This window comes from Phalaenopsis equestris, unplaced genomic scaffold (assembly GCF_001263595.1).
Source record: "Phalaenopsis equestris unplaced genomic scaffold, ASM126359v1 Scaffold000002, whole genome shotgun sequence".
Lineage (NCBI taxonomy): Eukaryota > Viridiplantae > Streptophyta > Magnoliopsida > Asparagales > Orchidaceae > Phalaenopsis > Phalaenopsis equestris.
In genome coordinates, this window is record NW_018164444.1 from 34386455 (window position 1) to 34407542 (window position 21088).

The 21088-nt window shown below is 32.9% G+C and overlaps 2 protein-coding genes across 6 annotated transcripts in view; one reads left to right on the forward strand and one right to left on the reverse strand.

The window, feature by feature from the left end:
• The window catches only part of LOC110024601, a 31786-nt gene extending 23038 nt beyond the window's left edge, over positions 1–8748 (reverse strand). Inside the window, exons 1-3 of one of the 3 annotated variants that reach the window (XM_020724684.1) lie at positions 8510–8728; positions 3724–3753; positions 2407–2595 (exon numbers count right to left, since the gene is read on the reverse strand). In XM_020724684.1, coding sequence (XP_020580343.1) covers positions 2407–2595; positions 3724–3742 — 208 coding nt within the window. In that variant the 5' untranslated portion in view covers positions 3743–3753; positions 8510–8728. Of the gene's footprint in view, positions 1–2406; positions 2596–3723; positions 3754–8509 lie in introns of all 3 variants that reach the window. The other 2 variants (XM_020724665.1, XM_020724674.1) reach the window with 2 other exon arrangements.
• Positions 8749–14767: 6019 nt separating this feature from the next.
• Positions 14768–21088, forward strand: part of LOC110023594 (anaphase-promoting complex subunit 7) — a 70753-nt gene continuing 64432 nt past the window's right edge. The window contains exons 1-2 of one of the 3 annotated variants that reach the window (XM_020723090.1): positions 14768–14893; positions 19869–19937. In XM_020723090.1, the coding sequence (XP_020578749.1) occupies positions 14825–14893; positions 19869–19937 (138 nt within the window). In that variant the 5' untranslated portion in view covers positions 14768–14824. Of the gene's footprint in view, positions 14894–17452; positions 17573–19868; positions 19938–21088 lie in introns of those variants that run through there. The other 2 variants (XM_020723094.1, XM_020723084.1) reach the window with 2 other exon arrangements.

Sequence of the window (21088 nt, forward strand, 5' to 3'; positions counted from 1 at the left end):
TATATATATATATATATATATTATTTATTTATATTATTTATTTATATTTATATTTTTGTGTGTACATGTATCTATACATATATACAGTATATACATGTATAAAAATAAATGTATGTATATAGACATATGTAGATACATACATACATATATACAAACACATACAAATACATAAGTATACACATATGCATACATATCTAAATATATACATACATGCATTGATATGTATACATACATACATATATATATATGTGTGTGTGTGTGTGTGTGTCTATATTTACATGCATGCATGTTTATATATGTATGCATTTATGCATGTATGTATGTGCATAAATAAATAAATAAATATATATATATATATATATATGTATATCTGTGTGTGTGTGCGTGCGCACATCGCACGTATAATATAATAATAATAATTGTTACTTAGAAAAATGGCAACATGTGTGAATAACCAACAATCTTCATTTATTATTTTATTTAAATGTGACTGCATTAAGATACAAAAGATTGTTTATAATTTGTTATCAACTTTATCTTATTTTGTAAGAAAAAATTTAATACATACATAAGGACTCTTTTTTGTATAAAAGGATCCCTAGTGCTACCATTTAAATGATGGAATGATTATTGATGACATGTTTGTTGACTACTCCCTCCACCCTCCCTCCCTCCCTCTGTCTCTCTCTTGTACTTTTGCTTTACTCTCAATCGCCTTCTTACTTTAGATTCCTTAAAATAATCGACACACAGTGTGCTCTAACAAGATTCCCATCCCACATACTCTTTGTATTAGAGTACAACAACAACAACTAAGAGAAGTCGGTTACATTAATCCTCTTTCTCCATTATGTAGTAATGAGTGTCATATTTTTACTTAATTTTAATAAATTAAGAATGTTTATATACAACATGCCCAGGTTTTTTTATGTCTACCTCTACCTTCCTTGGCATATGTTGAATCTAAACCCTCTCCTAACCCAATCACCGGTACTTTTAGTATTAGTGTGAGCTCTAATATTATGAGATTAGTTCCACGTGAAAGTTTTTACTCTATGTTTATAGTATTATATTTCCTTTTATGTTATGTTGTTTTGGCGCCAGCATATTGCCTTCCTTGCTGACACTGCAGTAGGACACCACCCAAAGTAGCAGCCAGCCAACTCTTATTCAATAACGGTCACCTCCTTACAACCAGAAGATGTCTATCAATACAACTCCCAAGGCAGTCAGCCCTGTTCCCAGCTAATTTTTACTTCAAAATCCTACTTAAAACTACCTCCATAAGGATCAATGAATTTGAGGGATGGAAAGAGTTGATGCAAGATGTGAGTTAGGATCAATGAAAATTGGGATGGAGCAAACACTATTGCATGGCAGACAAAAGCAACCACAAGCACCTCTAAACCTAAAGAAAAAATTGGTTCAAGTTCTGACTACAAATCTAATTTGACTGAGATGCTTCCAGAATAGTCGCACTATGGCTTTTATCCTTTTGTAGCGCCTCTTCTGTTTGAACATTTGCAAACAAGCGAGAATGATGAGCAATAGAAGGTTAATAGGGTATGATGGAAGCAACCTAAGAGAAGTCATCCAAAATCCGAAAAAAAAAGTCAAAAGAGGAAGAAAGATGGATCCATGTTAGAAATTAAAATAATATGCAAAGCACCAATTGGACATGAAGGAAGAGAACAAAAATGAAATTTGACTTGAAATACAATGAAAGGATGAAAGAGACTTGGCCAACTTAGCATGCCCACCCTTAATCTTATTCGAACAATGGAGGTATTTTAAAGCTTCATGTTCCAAATTTAAAATAAATTCATTCAACAACAAGTATTAGTTTTTAAAGAATGGACAATTGTATGTTGAGTTTCGTGTCAAATTCAATTTTTATTTGAAATAGGCAATGGGATGCCTATTCTGACTTAAAATGCCACCAATACTCACATTTTGATTCAATTCAAATAGACATGTGGGAAGAAATTGAATGCAAAACTGTCTTAAAGCACTCCAGTACATCTCTGCACAGCCTCTGGGCTCGTACAAGATTGATTATAGGAAATAAAAGTAAAAAAAAATAATTAGGATCATGCAAGATTCATACAAAAAGCAGAACAACATATTAAAGCATCAACGGGCTAAACTGTATCTAGCGTTATTTCCACAACCATCATGCCAATACCAAGACAAAGAGAGTACATCAATTAGATAACATTGAGCAAGGTCATTGATAGCAATCAGTGTTCTAGTAAATCAATAAGTCATGTCAACACATGATGTGTAACAGAATTCAAATCTTAACTAGCCAAAACAACAAACCAAATCAACAGAAAGGGATAAAAATTGATGGGCACTAGCCAAAACAACATTAGTAGCGAAATCTATAAATTAATAGAAACCTACCAAAAATACTCCTCACAACCATGGTATATGCAAGGATCAATTGCTTTCTTTTTTCATATTCGCCTGCAGTTGGAAGCAGGCTGCAATAAACATCAAGAAGTAAAGCTTCAAGTTCAGACATAAAAGCAGCATAAAATTTGCTCTCCTTCAATTCCTTTAACTCCAACTTTGATGCCTTCTTGCAAAGATCTAGATTAAATGAACAAGAAAGGGATGATGAAATCGATGAACAGGCCAAATGCACTGGCAATTAAAAAAATAATTAAATGGAAAGATAATGATATTAAGTTATAACAATATTTTATGGGCATGCAATGCTTATTTACACTGTATTTCCTAGCTTGCATTCGCATTCAGTTAGGTTGTTTCTCAAATTTATTAAATTTACAGAAGTTGGGGGTTCACTCCAAATGCCAATTGTTAATGCTGTCTAGCCATTGCTAGCTCTAAAAGCAAAAAAATAAAAAGGAAAAAAAATGATTATGACCTTATGATGAAGATGGTTACATATAAAGCGCTAAATTTTTCACTTAAACTCATTAGATATCCATTACCAATCTACCAATTTATCTATTTTGACGGTCTTATATAGGATTAAAATGTCAAACAAATAAATAAAATAACACCCGGAAAACTACAAAATATGTACTGAAGTGAATATATAAGAGATGATAGATAAGTCATCAATCTATTATATCTACATTTTTATGTGTGAAAAAAAAAACTAAGAATTGAATATGATATTGTTAAATAATAACAAAAACAAAGATACTAAGAAGTCGTTCATTCAACAATTTCTGAAATGCATTGTCATCTAAATTTATTAATATCACATTTTCAAAAATCTTAATGATAGAAATACAACTGATTCCGTCATTTTCCTGATCAATTTTATTGATCGTATAAATATCAGTGATGTCAACAAGAATCAAAGAGGATTTTATCTTTTTCCCTCTGGTGTAAGTTCAACTAGGATAGCTTAAATTATTACATATTGATTGTACCAATAATACATTAAAATGTCATTCCAGTAGCTACTAACTTAAGATGTAGATGAACCAACTGTTCTCAATTGCTATTAAGATAATATAATAACAAAAATATGAGTGAATCAATTGTCTCTGATGTTTCTTGACATTTAAGTGTCAAACGAATCACTCTTGACTGCCTTCTTCAAAGTAAATTTCAAAACAGATTTACAATTCCTTCATTAAATTTATAAATGTGTTTTCTTTTCTTATCACATACAATTACACTGAAACAAAACCAACTAAAACATAACCAAGAGAAAAGAGTGGTATAAAGGAGTATTGTCACCTGCTTGACCTTGCAACATGATTTCAGAACCTGCACAAAGATGAAAGTAATAATTTCAAGCTTCAAAATTTCACTTTTCAAAGAAATGAATGCACATAAAAGTCTATCTCACAGTCATATTATAAACTTACAACTTGTAATGCAAGTAAAGCTAGATAAAGTGTCACGAGGTTGTGAACAATAACATGTTATGTAGGTTAAAATTATGTCCCGGAATAAAAGAAGATGGCGAACAATTTGTATAATTATCACATCATAGCTTAAGGCCTCCTCCTAAGCATTGCCTACATGGAACCATCTATCGTTTCTCCTAAGGAATCACTATTGCATAGATGAGACTTTAAAATACCACAAGAAATTTAGCGTAAAAAATTCAAATAAAAATGATTTGAACCTTCTGTAACAGAGCCGGCATATTATTGAGAACGCGACTCAATATCCAGAAACATTAATTTGAGGAAGTCAAAAAACATGTGAATCTAAGTATCTATCATAATATTTTTTCCTATATAAAGTTAGCATATCAACTTGAACAAGGCGTATCCATAATGTGATAGCTCATGCCATTTCCCAAAAACAGCAAATTCTAACTGGAATCAAAATCAATATAAAGAAAGGTTATGCCGGTGAGTGGAACCTTAACTTTTGTAGTTTAGAATCTGGCTTGCACAAATACCATGAAATGGTTGCCTTTTGGATTCGGTATACCATTTAAACTTAATTTGTTTTCTTTAGTTTTTATATTTCTCATAGTTACATTGACCATACAACATTTTATCCGTAGAAATGAAGAAATTTGTGCCCGAAAGTTCACTAAGTCGTGGTAGTGGCAACTCACAACCAACTCTTGATGAGGACTCACCGGTACAGTTCGGAGAACCCAGGAGTTTAACTCGCACATTGCAGTGGTCGAAACAACAAAATGTTGTTCTAGAAGAGTTACTTATGGAGCAAAACATCTGTGGAAATATTCTCTTGGGTGTGCTGAAAAAAAGTTTATGGAGTGATATCGTCAAAACACTTAATAGACGATTAGGCGCGTCATATTTCATACCAGTTGTGATGACTAAGTTAAAAAATATGAAAGTCGATTTCAAGATTGTGTATGAACTATCTAATGGATGTGAAGAGTCATACTTACCAGTAGCAACCAATGAGCTATGGGAAGAGATCCTAGATGTAAGATAAATATAACTTATTCCAAATTATTGCACTTACGTAATTGTGCTTGCACGAATAAATTAAAGTCAATGAATTACAGAGATATTCAAGGTTGAGTCCTTTTAGACGAAATCCATTTCGCCAGTACAATATATTCGAAAAGATTTGTGTGCAAAATATTGTTGTGAGTACGAGCAAAATAGATAATTGATGAAGATTTTATGCGAAAATCTGTTTGTGAGACTGTAACTGCACCAATGGATTACATAGTCGAAGATGAATTCATGGCTTCAAATGGAGTTACCTTTATCGAGGATCTTAGCACGCCGACAAACCATGTGCAGACCTTCAACAGTTACTCAATGGAAGATCAAGAGATAGACCCACAAAGTGTTGGAACCAAAAGAAGCAGCGTTGATAAAATTTTGGTGTCTCGGTAATCTAAAAAAAGAGCCGATAAGGAGGCATTTAACAAATTAATCTCTGCGCGGGTGGAAAACATTGCGGGCTCTAAAAGAATAGTTGGATCATAACACCCTGGTATCAATGAATGATTGTCTTACAAAAATAGGAAATTTAGTCGAAATATCGGAAGAAGCCGCACTAGCCGTTCTGGATGTGCTCAACAAAGATGAAAATAATAGGTATGTTCTCTTAAGATACCACGGTCCTAAGCTTCAAAGTTGGGTTGAGCACATTCTAGCTAAACAACCTCGTTATTATTCATATCTAACATAGATTTGAAGATCGTCGACTATAGTTTGTTTTAATTGTATTTTATTTATTTCACTGAGAGTGATCCTCTAGCATCATTATTGTACTGTAGTTTAATTTTCCTTTGTATTTCATATCTTTTGTTATATTAGTTGTGTTATTTTGTTCAATCTATCATTCAAGTAGCCTTTTCCATTGTAACCATTTTTTATTAAAGCTCAATGAAATATTATCTCCATGTCGTATTGTGTACTAAAAAAATTGTTTCAATATCACAGGTATGTCTATTTACTCTCGCGGAACATTATCGAACAATATGTACAATCTCATTAACAATTACATTAATGTAACTAACGCCCTTACTAAGCTATTACCTAGAGTGATGGATAGTAGTTCATTCGACGTTGATGAGGTCCTACCGAGACTGATGTTTAATAGGGCATACACGGGACATCATTATGTTATGGTTGTCCTTGTTGGGCATCACAGACGTTGCTATAATTATTTCAGGCTCCCAACATTAGCATTTACCCAATTATGAACATTCTAATAAATCACAATATATTAATAGATACCAAAAATATGACTGTTTTGAAACAACTTGGAATTTTTCTTAGAGGAGTTGCACATTCTCATTCTTATAGACAATTGTGTGAATTCTTTCAGCATTCGTTGGAAACAGTTAGGAGGTTCTTCAATCGTGTAATGCAAGTCATTATCTCTCTGATTGAAAAATATATTTGATTGCCAACCGAGGATTTCGAATATCACCCATTCATACAATTTAAGCAACAATTTTATCTCTTCTTCGAAAATGTCATTGGGGCAATCGATGGTAGACAAATTCCTGTTGTCGTTGATCGGGATTCACATAACAGATATCGTAACTGAAAAAGATTCACATCAAAAAATGTGATGGTGGTTGTTTCATTTGATCGTCAATTCGTTTTCCTTGCAACTGGTTGGGAGGGATCATCAGCTATATGAGGGTCCTTCGATGGTTGGTTGACCAAGGGTCTTTTCGTGTGCCACAAGGAAGATACTATATCGTTGACTCGGAATATGTTAATACTAACAAATTTAAAGCACCTTATCATAGTTGTCGATATCTTCTTAGTGAGTACCGTGGATTATGAACTAGGAGTTACTCTTGGAGCAAAAGAAACGTATAACCATCATCATGCCCAATTATGAAATGTAGTTGGCAGAACATTTGACATATGGAATGAGAGGATTCAGATTTTAGCACACATGCGTCAGTTTCCATTAGACATATAGAACGATATTGTGATTGCTTGTGTCATTTTACATTTGATGAAACACTTGATTTGATGAAGAATTAGGGGAAGTTTAAGTATTGTTTGACGTGGTGGCATAGCAGCTTGGATGACTTATGCTTTCACATGGTGACCGTTGCACCGTGCACCATTGCTGGAAAATATATGGATGTCCCTAATACTAAAGCATTGTCAACTGTGATGTGCTTATGGTTTAAAACAGACGGATGTTAGTTATTATTTGCATTTTTTTATTACTTGTATATGGAGAGAAGGGATTTTTGGCATGTGATATTTAAACATGGCATGGAACATTCATACTTGTATCAATGTATGACCATGAGCTTGATCCCAAGCATTAGCCACTCAAAATCTATGTCAAACATTGCCTGGTGCTATTGAATTATAGCTTGTCTTCAACCAAATCAGATTGCCCAGTGTTGTTGAAATGGTGCGAGAAAGGCTAGTTGTATGAATTTTCATCTCTTTGAATTATAGTTTAAAAAGTGTTGACGTTTTTGTCTAGTTGTTCCATCCATCAGATCAGACTGCTCTTGATGTTGAGACAAAAATTGGACCTTTGCTTGCTGAAAACAAAAAGTTTTTTTAATGAACTATTGACACTTATGACGTACTGAAAAATGTTCCAAAATTTTATATTACTTTTGCTCGGCATAAGATTTGGGAATGTTAAAAACAGTTTTTTATAATCTGAAATTATAATCACTTGTTTTTTTAGAGAGAACCTCAAGAACATCTATGTATGGCTCTTTTTTTTACTCCAACATGTCACCTTCTAAAAGAACTCTTTGAGGTGGTGGGCATCCCAGGATTTAATGCTTTTCGGCCCTACAACAAGCCTAAGTGGGACTTTTTGTCCGTGACATTCTCCTCCACCCAATCACGTGATGTCCTCCTCGTCACGGATCGGCTCCTCACGGATCGGCTCCACCGAAGGTCCCACTGGACCATGGAGAGTCCACACACCTGGCAGGCAGTAATCTGGTCTGATACCACTTGTCGCCTCCCAAAAGAGCTCTTTGGGGTGGTGGACAGCCCAGGATTTAAATCCCGTTTCGGCACTACACCTAGCATATGTGAGACTTTTTTGTCCGTGACAAACAACTGTTAACTGGTTTTTAAATCCTGCCAGAACTTGTAAAACAGTATTACAGGATTTATAGGATTTTGTAAATCCTTTGCCAGAAAGTTTTCAGAATTTAGTAAATCCGGATTTATGTTATTTACTAAATCCCAATAAGTTAAATCCCATCTGTTGCCAGACAGCCCCTAAAAGCCTGATATGATAAAAGCAATAAAATTATATGGCATGACAAAAGCTAACTATATGGCATGACAAAAGCTAACTATATTGCATGACAAAAGCTAAATGTTGCTGCAGCACGATAAACTGTTTGGCTGTTGGTTTCAGTTTTTACGATTTCTCGGAGGGATTTAACAATCCTGAATTCAAACATTTGTTTCGCCGTAACAAACAGATATGCGTGCAACAAAAGATAAATTCAATCCAACAGTAAAGTCATGTAGATAAAATGAATCGCGAACAGTGAAAAAAAACCACAAAAACAAAAAATATACATCCAACGAAAAAACAAAACAGCACGTGTATTTGCCTTCGGAACCTGCGTCAAAGATGCGCCGACAAGCGTCGATGGCCAGAAGGAGGAAGGAGACGAAGACGACGGAGACAAGTTGGAAAACCAGAGAAGGAATAAGGGTTTCGGTGGCGGAAAAGCAGAACCTTGACCCACCTAACGTCCTCTGGCACCTGGATCTGTTATGGCGGCACCGTAGTTTCGGGTCAAGGAAATCTGTTCGTGATATATAAAAACCATATTATCGAGCATGACGTTGAGGCCTTTGCAACTATACTCCTCTTCTGAATATGCTGTAGCTCCTCATAATTATTTTGCGCCTTATGCATAAACTAAAGAATAAAAATTTGTTTATTGGTGTTGTACTCATTTCTCTAAATAAATAAATATATAATTGATGTACTATTTTTAAATAATTTACTTAACTAAATCAACTAAAATTATTTATTAAAAAATAAAATTAAAAATATATTAAGTTTTACTTAAATAATATAACTTAAAACTCATTTTTTTAATATAAATAATATAACTTAAAACTCATTTTTACACTAAAAATCTTACAATTGTTTGACTACATATGTCAAAGTGGCTCGTTATCTACGAACAACTTGTGTTTGCCTTGCTAAGCAAATGCGCTAACATTATTTTTTTTCTTAATATATTAACAAGTCAAACTCGAATAGTGATATTTTTTAATGAGTCGAACAAAAGCCGAGTCTGAGCTCGCTCGAGCATGGCTTTTTTACGCCCCTATTTGTAACTATGTAAACCTAATTAAAATATTATATTGAAAAAAACTATCTAGGTATCTAGTGTTAGTGGTTGTTTGGTTGCAAGCAAATTTGGTTTAAAATATGATTTAGTGAATTCTATGAATCCAAATTTATGAAATCTTAAAGGGTTAAATTATGAAAACTGTTGGGTGTGTTAAGAAGTAAATCCTAATAAATGCAGAGAAATTTTTTTACAATTTTAATAAGATTTATCATCCTCAACGCTTTAACTTTTCTAAAACATGTCTATCCTTATTCCCGCTAGATTTAAGGTAAAATGGGATACTTATGAATGCCTTTTTAGCCGTTTGGAAGGATTTTGCATAAATCTTGTGTAAATTCTCCTTAAAATCGGCCGCCAAACAACCCCTTAGTGTCTAGCTTGGTTGTTTGGCTATTTGGATGCAAATATAATTCAATCAAAATATTGTAAAATATTTTTTTGAATTAAATCCTAAAAATAAATTTAAATGTAAATTCATATAAATTTAAGTAAACTTTTCATCGTTTATTTAAATTTTAAGGATGTGCATGCCCAAGGAATAGCTTACCATATTTATTTAACTCATATCAACATTAGTTAAATTAAATTTAATATAGTAAAATATTGAAAATAATAAATAATTAGTGATTCGATACATATTTATTATTGTCTCCCACAACATTCATTGTAATGGAGTCACAATCCAATGCATATTTAGATAAAATAACAGATGCATAAGATATTGATTTTTTTTGTCTTAAAAATCCAAAAAGAAAATCACAGAGCCTAACTTAGCTAAAATTATTTCACCAAATAAATGTAAACTACAGGGAGTTGCATGTTTGAATTGGATAATGTGAGGTCTATAAAATATGCATTATTAGGTTAACCTACAATAATAGTGATAAAAACATATTGTGCCATTAAGAAATGAGAGGTGATTGGAATCTTATTCAAACTTAAAATGATACCAATACGCACATTTGATTTTATTCAAATAAACATGTGAGAAGAAATTGAATGCATAACTGTCTTAAAGCACTTCATTTTATCTGTGCTTGGCTTATGGGTTCATAAAAGATTGATTTTTAGAATAATAGGTAAACCGAAATAAATAGGATCATACAAGATTCATAGAAAGAGCAAACAATATATTAAAGCATCAACAGACTAAGTTGTATCTAGAGATATTTCCACGACCATGATGCCATCACCCAAGAAACAGAGCGTGCATCAATCAGATAACATTGAGGAAGATCATTGAGAACAATCAGTGTCTAGTAAAATGAATAAATCATGTCAGTTTATGATGTGTAAAAGAATTAAAATCTTACCTTACCAAAATAACATGTCAAATCAGCATAAGAAGAACAAAATTGATGGACAACTGGCCAAAACTAGCATAAAAAATTTGTCATTCTATCAGTGGTGAAAGGTATAAATTAATTGACACCATACCAAAACACTCCTCGCAATTATGTTCTATGCAAGATTCAGCTGCTTTCGTTTTTCATAAACATCAAGAAGTAAAGCTTGAAACTCGGGCATAAAAGTCGGATGAGATTTACTCTCCTTCAATCGCTTTATGTCAAACTTTGATGCCTTCTTACAAAGAGCTTGATCAAATGATAAAAGAAAGGGATGATGGAATAAATGAATAGGCCAAATGCACTTCCAATAAAAAATATTATTTTATAATGGAAAGATAATGATATTAAGTTAAAACATTTTATTTTGGGCATGCGATGCTTATTTACATTGTATTTCTTAGTTAGCATTATGATTCAGCTATACTGTTTCTTTAATTTATTAAATTTAGAGATGTTCGCTCCAAATGCCAATTATTAATGCTCTCTAGCCATTGCTAACTCATAAATAAAAACAAAAAAATTTATGACGTTCAAATGAAGATGGTAACACGTACAATACACCAAAAATTTCACTTAGAACCTCATCAGACATCAATTACCAATGTGCCAATTTATCTATTTTGACAGTCTTATATAAGATCAAAATGTCAAACAAATAAGTAAAATAACGCCCAGAGAACTAAAAAATATGTACCAATGTGAATATATAAGAGATGACAAAACATTCATCAATGTACCATATCCACATTTTATGCGAGAAGAAACTTAAGAATTGAATGAGATAATGCTGAATAATAACAAAACCAAAGATCCTAAGAAAATGGATCTAGGAGTCATATGTTCAACAAATTTTTAAATGCATTGTCATCTAACTTTATTAATATCACATTTTCAAAAAATCTTAATGATTGCAATACAATCGAATCTATCATTTTCCTGATTAATTTTATTGATCGTATAAATATCAGTGATGTCGACAAGAATTAACAATTGTTTTATCTTTTTCCCTCTCATGTGTAAGTTCAATCATGGTAACTTACATTATTACATATTGATTGTACCTATAACACATTAAGATGTCGTTCTAATAGCTATTAACTTAAGATATAGGGGAACCAACTGTTCTCTGTTGTTTCATTTTTTTTTCTAATGAGTCACCAATTTGTTCATCATCGCATACTTCCTTTTTTCCGAATAAGTCTCTATTTTCGGAGCATGTGAATGATCAGGAGAAGAGAGTAACCAGACAATACAAACATTCGACAAAGATGACAAACAAGAGAAATAAAACGCTGAGAGGCTACGTGTGATAAATCCCATGAGAATAAGTTGAGTAAGAACCAAAACAAGATCGGGTAGAAGTATCTTGGACTAATATCCACGAAAGAATACCTATGTAAACTACCCACAATGCCACGACCAGAGATTCAGGCGTGTTTGTCTATTTTGGGGTTCAGATTGCTCCAAAAGGAATGTATCCCGCTTGATTAATTACATCTTGAGGGTTGCCCAAGAATACTCTTAATCATAACATTGGGTTATCAAAGGATAATTATTTCGCATGAAAATACTTTGATGCTTTCAAAGCTCCCACCGCGGGAGGAGAGCGAGTCTCTCATGGTCTCACAAGAGTAACAAACTCACCGGCATACGAAGCCTACGAAATAGCGAGATCATGCAGACAAGGTATCTTGACACGTCAAAGCACATCCAGGCTATAAGGGCAGAGGACAAATCTCCATATTCCAAATGAGCAACAGCTCATCTGTAATCGAGTCATCAATATGATATCAACGAAGGCAAAAGGAGCGACAGATGTATTTGGGCGTTTTGATACATGGGGTAGAAGTATATAGAATCAATTAATTGGAGTATTGAATCCAGTAGCTGCAATTTGTTGAGGTGGTTATGAGTAGATGACATAGCTAGACTGTATGGTTGAAGCTCCACTTTTCAATTATCCTCGTTATTGTCTTTAATATGGACAATTTTACTGTTGCAGATGTAAAAAAAAGTAGATGCTTCATAAATAAATGCATAAATTATTTGTGATATGTATTCTCAAATATTTTTTAATAACCATCAAAGCTGTTTTTTTTTTAACTCGAAAGTGATCCATTATATAGATGATATGATGACACATTTTATTCTAATCATCGATGAGCATATATTTATTTTGTTCACTTGGCTAATAAGTTAAAGATAATGGTGCAAAATATGTTTGTAATGCATAGTTCAAATGACGCACGGTTGGAAAGAGAGTTGAATTATTATAAGGGAGATAATGATTCATATTAATGTAATGTTAATTGAATTCGTTACTTTTTTATTTTTAAATGAGTCGCAAGTTCGTTCATCATCGTATACTTTCTTTTTCCAAATAAGTCTCTCTTTCCGGATCATGTGAATGATAAAAGAGTGACAAAAAAATTCAAACATTCGACAAAGACGACAAACAAGAGAAATAAAACGCAGAGAACCTACATGTGATAAATCTCATAAGAATTAGTCGAGTAAGTCCGCCAGAACAATATCGGGTACAAGCATCTTGGACCAATATCCACGAAAAAATACTATGCTGACTACACACAAGACCACAACCAGAGATTCATGTGTGTTTGTCTGTTTTGGTGTTAAGAGTGCTCCAAAAGGGATGTATCTCACTTGATTAATTACATCTCGAGGGTTGTCCAATAATACTCTTGATCCTAGCATTAAGCTATCAAAGGACGATTATTTTGCATGAAAATACTTCGATGCTTTTAAAGCTCCCGCCACGGGCGGATCTCATGGTCTCACATGAGTAACAGACTCACCAGCATACGAAGCCTACAAAATAGCTAGATCACGCCGACGGGGTATCCTGATACGTCAAAGCACATCCGGGCTATAAGGACAGAGGGCGAATCTCCATATCCCAAACGAACAACAGTTCATCTATAATCTGATCATCAAGATGATATCACGAAGGCAAAATGAGTGACATACCCCAACAGGAGTAGTCAGAGGAAGGGAAGAGTGATCCTTATATGGTAAAGGTAGCCGGGTATGTATACCACATACCCTTTATCCCATGCTACTAGTACCCTATGTCTATTTGGCTGTGAATGTAGTCGGCTCAACTCGTTCACAAATCCCTGGTCAGTAATCTATAAATTGCGTCGTCCACAGGGACCTCGATAGACCTAAGGTTAAATGAACAAAACTCTATCCATGACTATCAGGTGGAGCTCCAATAGATAAGACTTATACCCGCCGAAATAACAAGGATGTCGCTGTAAAAAATAGAAATGAATGTTTAACTACAAAGATGAAAACACTCCCAACAAATTAACTTATACCCTGTTTGGGTCGGGAATACTTCTAACAACCTAAGCGCACTTGAAAACCACATGAGTATAAATGGACCAGTAAGATTTGAGAAGTAGAGGACTTCTCATTAAGACATGCAAATGATGCAATTATTTATAGAGTCTTTAGATATTATAGATGTCATATTAATTATGACTTGGGTGAGAGCCATGCTATGTAATCCTTTTAAAATCCGGCACGAATGTCATGCAAAAAATTATTATTTAATTTTCAACTTGATATAAATTATTTGGCTCAACTTAAAAAAAAAAATTTATATACATACCACATAATTGTTATGTAGTTACATATATACCAAAACAACTTCAATATTTACATGCATAACTCTCAAAATATTTTTTATTACATTTAAAATATCACCATCACATTCATTTAAAAGCTAAACACACCTTATTCATGTATAAATTTATCCCACTAAAGTATTTTTAATATAAATAAAGAACTTTAGGTGCTAGATATATAAATCTAAAGGTTTTTTTACACAACAATCACTAAAAATAAAGAATTTAACATTCTAACAATTCAAAGTATAAATATAACATTTTGACCCATTTTTTAATTACAACTATCATTCTTTACTCATTAGCGAAAGCTTTGACCAAAAGTTTGACTCATAATTAAAATTTTGGGTGTTTAAAATGTTATATTTTAAATTAAAGTGATTTAAATATTATTTTAAATATTTTGAGTGAATCTTATATAAAAATCTCAATTATAAAAAATTAATTAATAAATGATGTTAGTGAAATAATTCCTTCCATTCCAGTCCTTTCAGGAGCCGATTATTATTTGGAAAAACCCTCCCCTTGCGCCGATTCTTGAGAATCCTGGAAGGATGGAGGTCCCGAAAGATCAAATGGCGACCCTTATGGAGAACGGCCTCTTCGATTCAGCCCAGATGCTGGTAATGTTAAGAAAAGCTTTCCATTGATCTCCAACAGATGGCTTAACATGTGTTTCGCTTTGCTTCATTATTCTTTTGACCTAGCATGCAGTTAAATCATCTTCTCCATGAATATTTGTGCCGAACAATGCCTGATTTCGATTATTGTTTTATATTTTCTTATGCGTTCAAATGTCGTCGGAGTAAACGTTGTCGGCAAAAAACTAGTAAATGTTGGAAAAGAAAATGGCTCGGAGCTTGGGTGAGAAGAAGTTAAGTCTCAGGAGAAGAAACTTCATCTTCTTGACTGGACGTGCTTATAGGACTCAAGCTAAACCTAAGTTTGTAAAGGAGATGAAACTGCCATAACTTTGTCTCGCTTCATCAGCGCTGAAACGTACTTAGAATTTCTTTCGTGCAGAAAGCTGGTTGTTGCTTAAAAGCTAGTTCAGTAAAAGAAGTTTCCATTTTACTTGCTGTTCAGGGCCTGCTGAGCTTCTCGATGTGCTTGAAAATGAGACTTTCTAAAGTATTTTTAATATAAAAAAAGAACTTTAGGTGCTAGATATATAAATCTAAAGGTTTTTTTACACAACAATCACTAAAAATAAAGAATTTAACATTCTAACAATTCAAAGTATAAATATAACATTTTGACCCATTTTTTAATTACAACTATCATTCTTTACTCATTAGCGAAAGCTTTGACCAAAAGGTTTGACTCATAATTAAAATTTTGGGTGTTTAAAATGTTATATTTTAAATTAAAGTGATTTAAATATTATTTTAAATATTTTGAGTGAATCTTATATAAAAATCTCAATTATAAAAAATTAATTAATAAATGATGTTAGTGAAATAATTCCTTCCATTCCAGTCCTTTCAGGAGCCGATTATTATTTGAAAAAACGAAAAAATATTACATCAGTACTACGCACTTAGAAATACCGTGCGTAGCTAATAAAATCACGCCACGCGCGATAGGAGAAAAAAACGGCGTAGTAACACGGGGAATATTCCTCCCCATGTTATTCATGTGTTATTGCGTGTTATTCATATGTTATTGCGTGTTATTCATGTGTTATTGATGTGTTATTGTGTTATTATAACACTAAGAATATTCTCATGATACAATAACACATGAATAACACACAATAATACTTGAATAACACGAGAAATATTCCCGACAGAGAAAAAAACGACGCCACCAAAACTGGTCTCACATGAGTAACAGACTCACCAGCATACGAAGCCTACAAAATAGCTAGATCACGCCGACGGGGTATCCTGATACGTCAAAGCACATCCGGGCTATAAGGACAGAGGGCGAATCTCCATATCCCAAACGAACAACAGTTCATCTATAATCTGATCATCAAGATGATATCACGAAGGCAAAATGAGTGACATACCCCAACAGGAGTAGTCAGAGGAAGGGAAGAGTGATCCTTATATGGTAAAGGTAGCCGGGTATGTATACCACATACCCTTTATCCCATGCTACTAGTACCCTATGTCTATTTGGCTGTGAATGTAGTCGGCTCAACTCGTTCACAAATCCCTGGTCAGTAATCTATAAATTGCGTCGTCCACAGGGACCTCGATAGACCTAAGGTTAAATGAACAAAACTCTATCCATGACTATCAGGTGGAGCTCCAATAGATAAGACTTATACCCGCCGAAATAACAAGGATGTCGCTGTAAAAAATAGAAATGAAGGTTTAACTACAAAGATGAAAACACTCCCAACAAATTAACTTATACCCTGTTTGGGTCGGGAATACTTCTAACAACCTAAGCGCACTTGAAAACCACATGAGCATAAATGGACCAGTCAGATTTGAGAAGTAGAGGACTTCTCATTAAGAAATGCAAATGATGCAGTTATTTATAGAGTCTTTAGATATTATAGATGTCATATTAATTATGACTTGGGTGAGAGCCATGCTATGTAATCCTTTTAAAATCCGGCACGAATGTCATGCAAAAAATTATTATTTAATTTTCAATTTGATATAAATTATTTGGCTCAACTTAAAAAAAAAAATTTATATACATACCACATAATTGTTATGTAGTTACATATATACCAAAACAACTTCAATATTTACATGCATAACTCTCAAAATATTTTTTATTACATTTAAAATATCACCATCACATTCATTTAAAAGCTAAACACACCTTATTCATGTATAAATTTATCCCACTAAAGTATTTTTAATATAAATACAGAACTTTAGGTGCTAGATATATAAATCTAAAGGTTTTTTTACACAACAATCACTAAAAATAAAGAATTTAACATTCTAACAATTCAAAGTATAAATATAACATTTTGACCCATTTTTTAATTACAACTATCATTCTTTACTCATTAGCGAAAGCTTTGACCAAAAGTTTGACTCATAATTAAAATTTTGGGTGTTTAAAATGTTATATTTTAAATTAAAGTGATTTAAATATTATTTTAAATATTTTGAGTGAATCTTATATAAAAATCTCAATTATAAAAAATTAATTAATAAATGATGTTAGTGAAATAATTCCTTCCATTCCAGTCCTTTCAGGAGCCGATTATTATTTGGAAAAACCCTCACCTTGCGCCGATTCTTGAGAATCCTGGAAGGATGGAGGTCCCGAAAGATCAAATGGCGACCCTTATGGAGAACGGCCTCTTCGATTCAGCCCAGATGCTGGTAATGTTAAGAAAAGCTTTCCATTGATCTCCAACAGATGGCTTGACATGTGTTTCGCTTTGCTTCATTATTCTTTTGACCTAGCATGCAGTTAAATCATCTTCTCCATGAATATTTGTGCCGAACAATGCCTGATTTCGATTATTGTTTTATATTTTCTTATGCGTTCAAATGTCGTCGGAGTAAACGTTGTCGGCAAAAAACTAGTAAATGTTGGAAAAGAAAATGGCTCGGAGCTTGGGTGAGAAGAAGTTAAGTCTCAGGAGAAGAAACTTCATCTTCTTGACTGGACGTGCTTATAGGACTCAAGCTAAACCTAAGTTTGTAAAGGAGATGAAACTGCCATAACTTTGTCTCGCTTCATCAGCGCTGAAACGTACTTAGAATTTCTTTCGTGCAGAAAGCTGGTTGTTGCTTAAAAGCTAGTTCAGTAAAAGAAGTTTCCATTTTACTTGCTGTTCAGGGCCTGCTGAGCTTCTCGATGTGCTTGAAAATGAGACTTTGGTTTGTATAATTAATAGATGTAACCAAGCCTTAGGGGTTGTTTAGTATCCTGTCATGGGCTGGAATTAAACATGGTTTTGCTTAAATCTTATCGAAAAGATGTTTGGAAAATCCTGCTTAAATCCTTCCAAATAGAATTTTGGAGCCTTTAATGCCAGTGTATTTATAAATCCTTTTTTAGTCTTGCTACTTGTTAAATCTTGGGTATTTTAAATCCTACCTTTCTCATGATTAGCAAATTTAGGCGCTGTTTCTCTGCAAGAAAGATTTAGTAAATATTATCAGTCGATATTTAGAAAATACAAGAGGCGCTAAATCCTGAAAAACTGCTTGGCATGGTTGATGATAAATTTGGTTAAATTCTAGCGAGTTGTTATTCAAGATATAATATTCAAACGAAGGATAAGAAGACACAGAGTGAGTAGAACTGGTTAAATATCTCAAATCCTGTTTTTCTTAAGATTTATTTAATTCGGGATTTAGCCTAAAATGAAATTTTAGAAGATAGGACTCATATGGATAAAAATAGATTTGCAAGGTTTAGCCTAAATTTTCTCTAAATATTGAGTAAATTTTGTAACCAAACTACTCTATAGAAATTATCTTCCCCCCAACAAACCTTAATTCCCAAAGAAAATACAAACAATTTGTGAAGATGCATCAAGATTTAGCATTTTTCATGATGATAATTTTTCTAGTTTGATTCCTTCAATATTTATTATCTTCGAATGTGCAGGGTTTATTAAATATTTCTTGTATTCAAATTCTACATCTAGCGAAAATCCTTTAGGTCTTGTTCGGGATCAATTTTGTTTTTGTTTTTAAAAACATGCTTGTTTTATATATTTTTAGTATAATTTTATCTTATATTTTTAAAAATAAATAAACATACTTTTGGAAGCACTCAAAATAACTTTTAGGTGACTCAAAATAATTTTTAGGTGTTTTCAGTGTTTTAAAAAACAACCATATCGTAATCAAACATATTAAATATGTTTTGTTTAAAGCCAAAACTTGAACAGAACAATTTAAACAAAAAATAGAGGATAAAAAAGAAAAAAGATCCCATACAACCCCTTAATTTTCCAACGTTTTTCATTTATTGGAATGTTGTTGCCTTCTGAATGAACAAAATTGTGTCTCTGTTGGGCCTGAATTCTTTTCAACGTTCTTGTTCCCACCTTGACATATCCTTATATCTCAAATTGTTAACCATTAAATGGTCGTCTAAAATAGCATAAAATTATTAATTTGTAATTATATGCTCATATTGATCAAAAGAAGTTTATAAGAGATCATTAGATGCATTATGTAATAACACACAACGTGCAATTTAGTGGGAATTATTGAAAGACAAATTATTAATGTTTTGTCAAGGAGTGGCATTTTTAAGTGGTAATGTTTGTATCAAATCCTCTGGGACTGCATTATTAATTTATGACCAACCATCCCACTATTGTATCCTCTGGGACTGTATTTAATAACCTTAGAAAAGTACAATTTTAAAGTAATGGAGGTGAGGAGCAGTCTTGGGCTGCATGAGTGGTGGATTTCATGAATCTGTATATACAGGTGAACTTCTATGAATGAATTTAAAAAAATAAGTTAGTTAATATGTTATGTTTAGACTTAGATTGTCTTGACTATTTGTTCGTGATTGAATTACTGTGTTTATCTTGTTCTCTTACAATTGTTGGTGTCCCATAATATTGCTTTAATGTAGCATGTTTTTCTATAATGTTATGCAACAAAACTGCCTTATAAAAAAATAATATGCTTACGATTTTTTCAGGGAAGTTTTCTTGTTTCTTCAACCGTTACAAGCATTGAAGCGAGTCCATATTTGAAGGCTGAAAACCTGGTGAGCATCAATTAATAAAGCAAATTCTGCATATTTGAATTGATAATGTTGCTATCTTACAAATACGACATTATCTAATATACTTCTGGTTTATTGTTGTTTTTGCTTGCTGCAAAGGTTGTCATTTTAATTGCGTTTGTTTCTAGAGGCTTATTATGAACCATTTATTTGACTGGAATGAATCCTCCATAAAATCAACCATATCGCCTGCAGATTTTTTTTCCCATAACCCTACTATTATATTACAATGCCATTTATATGGGGCAAATCTCATTATTTTTCTTGTTAAAGGTAACTTCTAGAATCCCGTTTCTGGTATGCTTAATCTTTCGCTGCATTTGTATCACTTATGGGTAGGCAGGGATGCTTTTTTGATAAATGTGTAATTCTCTTCTCAAGAAACTGAAAACAAATCTATAAGCCTCCAGATCATAGCTTTTCTTCATTGTACATTTGGCTTGTACATGTTTACACTTGGAATATAAAATTATACTATGCATCTGGGTTTTAGTTTTCCTATTTTGAGGAAGATTCATTAACAGAAATATAGAATATGTATAATTTAGGTCTGGACGTTTTGTGAATGCCATCTTCGTGACATTTTTTCTCTCTAATGTTTTTCATAACTTTATCCATGTGAAAGTATCCTCTTTAGTGGATGGCATTTCGGTGTCTATGTCCTAAAGAAGAAAAAAAGAATTTATACAACTAGCATTGACCTCAAAGTATTGTCCCTTGAGATGAGCTGGAATTTGATTTGATTAATCTAGCCCACAATCTCAAGGTGGCATAATGAAAATAATGGATAAAAAAAGTAAAATTTACCTGAAACTAGGCAAGAAAAGGCTACCTTGCATCAAATAATATAATATACCCACCTACAAACATTAAGTTCCTCATGGATCTCATCAATCAAACAATTTCAATGTATTTGAAATGTTGAAACAGAGTTGTTGGGCCAAGCCACATCAAAATTGGACTTCGAGCAAGTGACCTCTACAATCGAAGCAATTCAAGTTAGGCCATGTTGCACGGATACAAAGACGAGAACACGAACGTGACACAGATACGGGACACATCTATTATTGAAAATATTGTCACTCAGACACGTTAGACACACAATTATAATATTAATGATATATATATATATA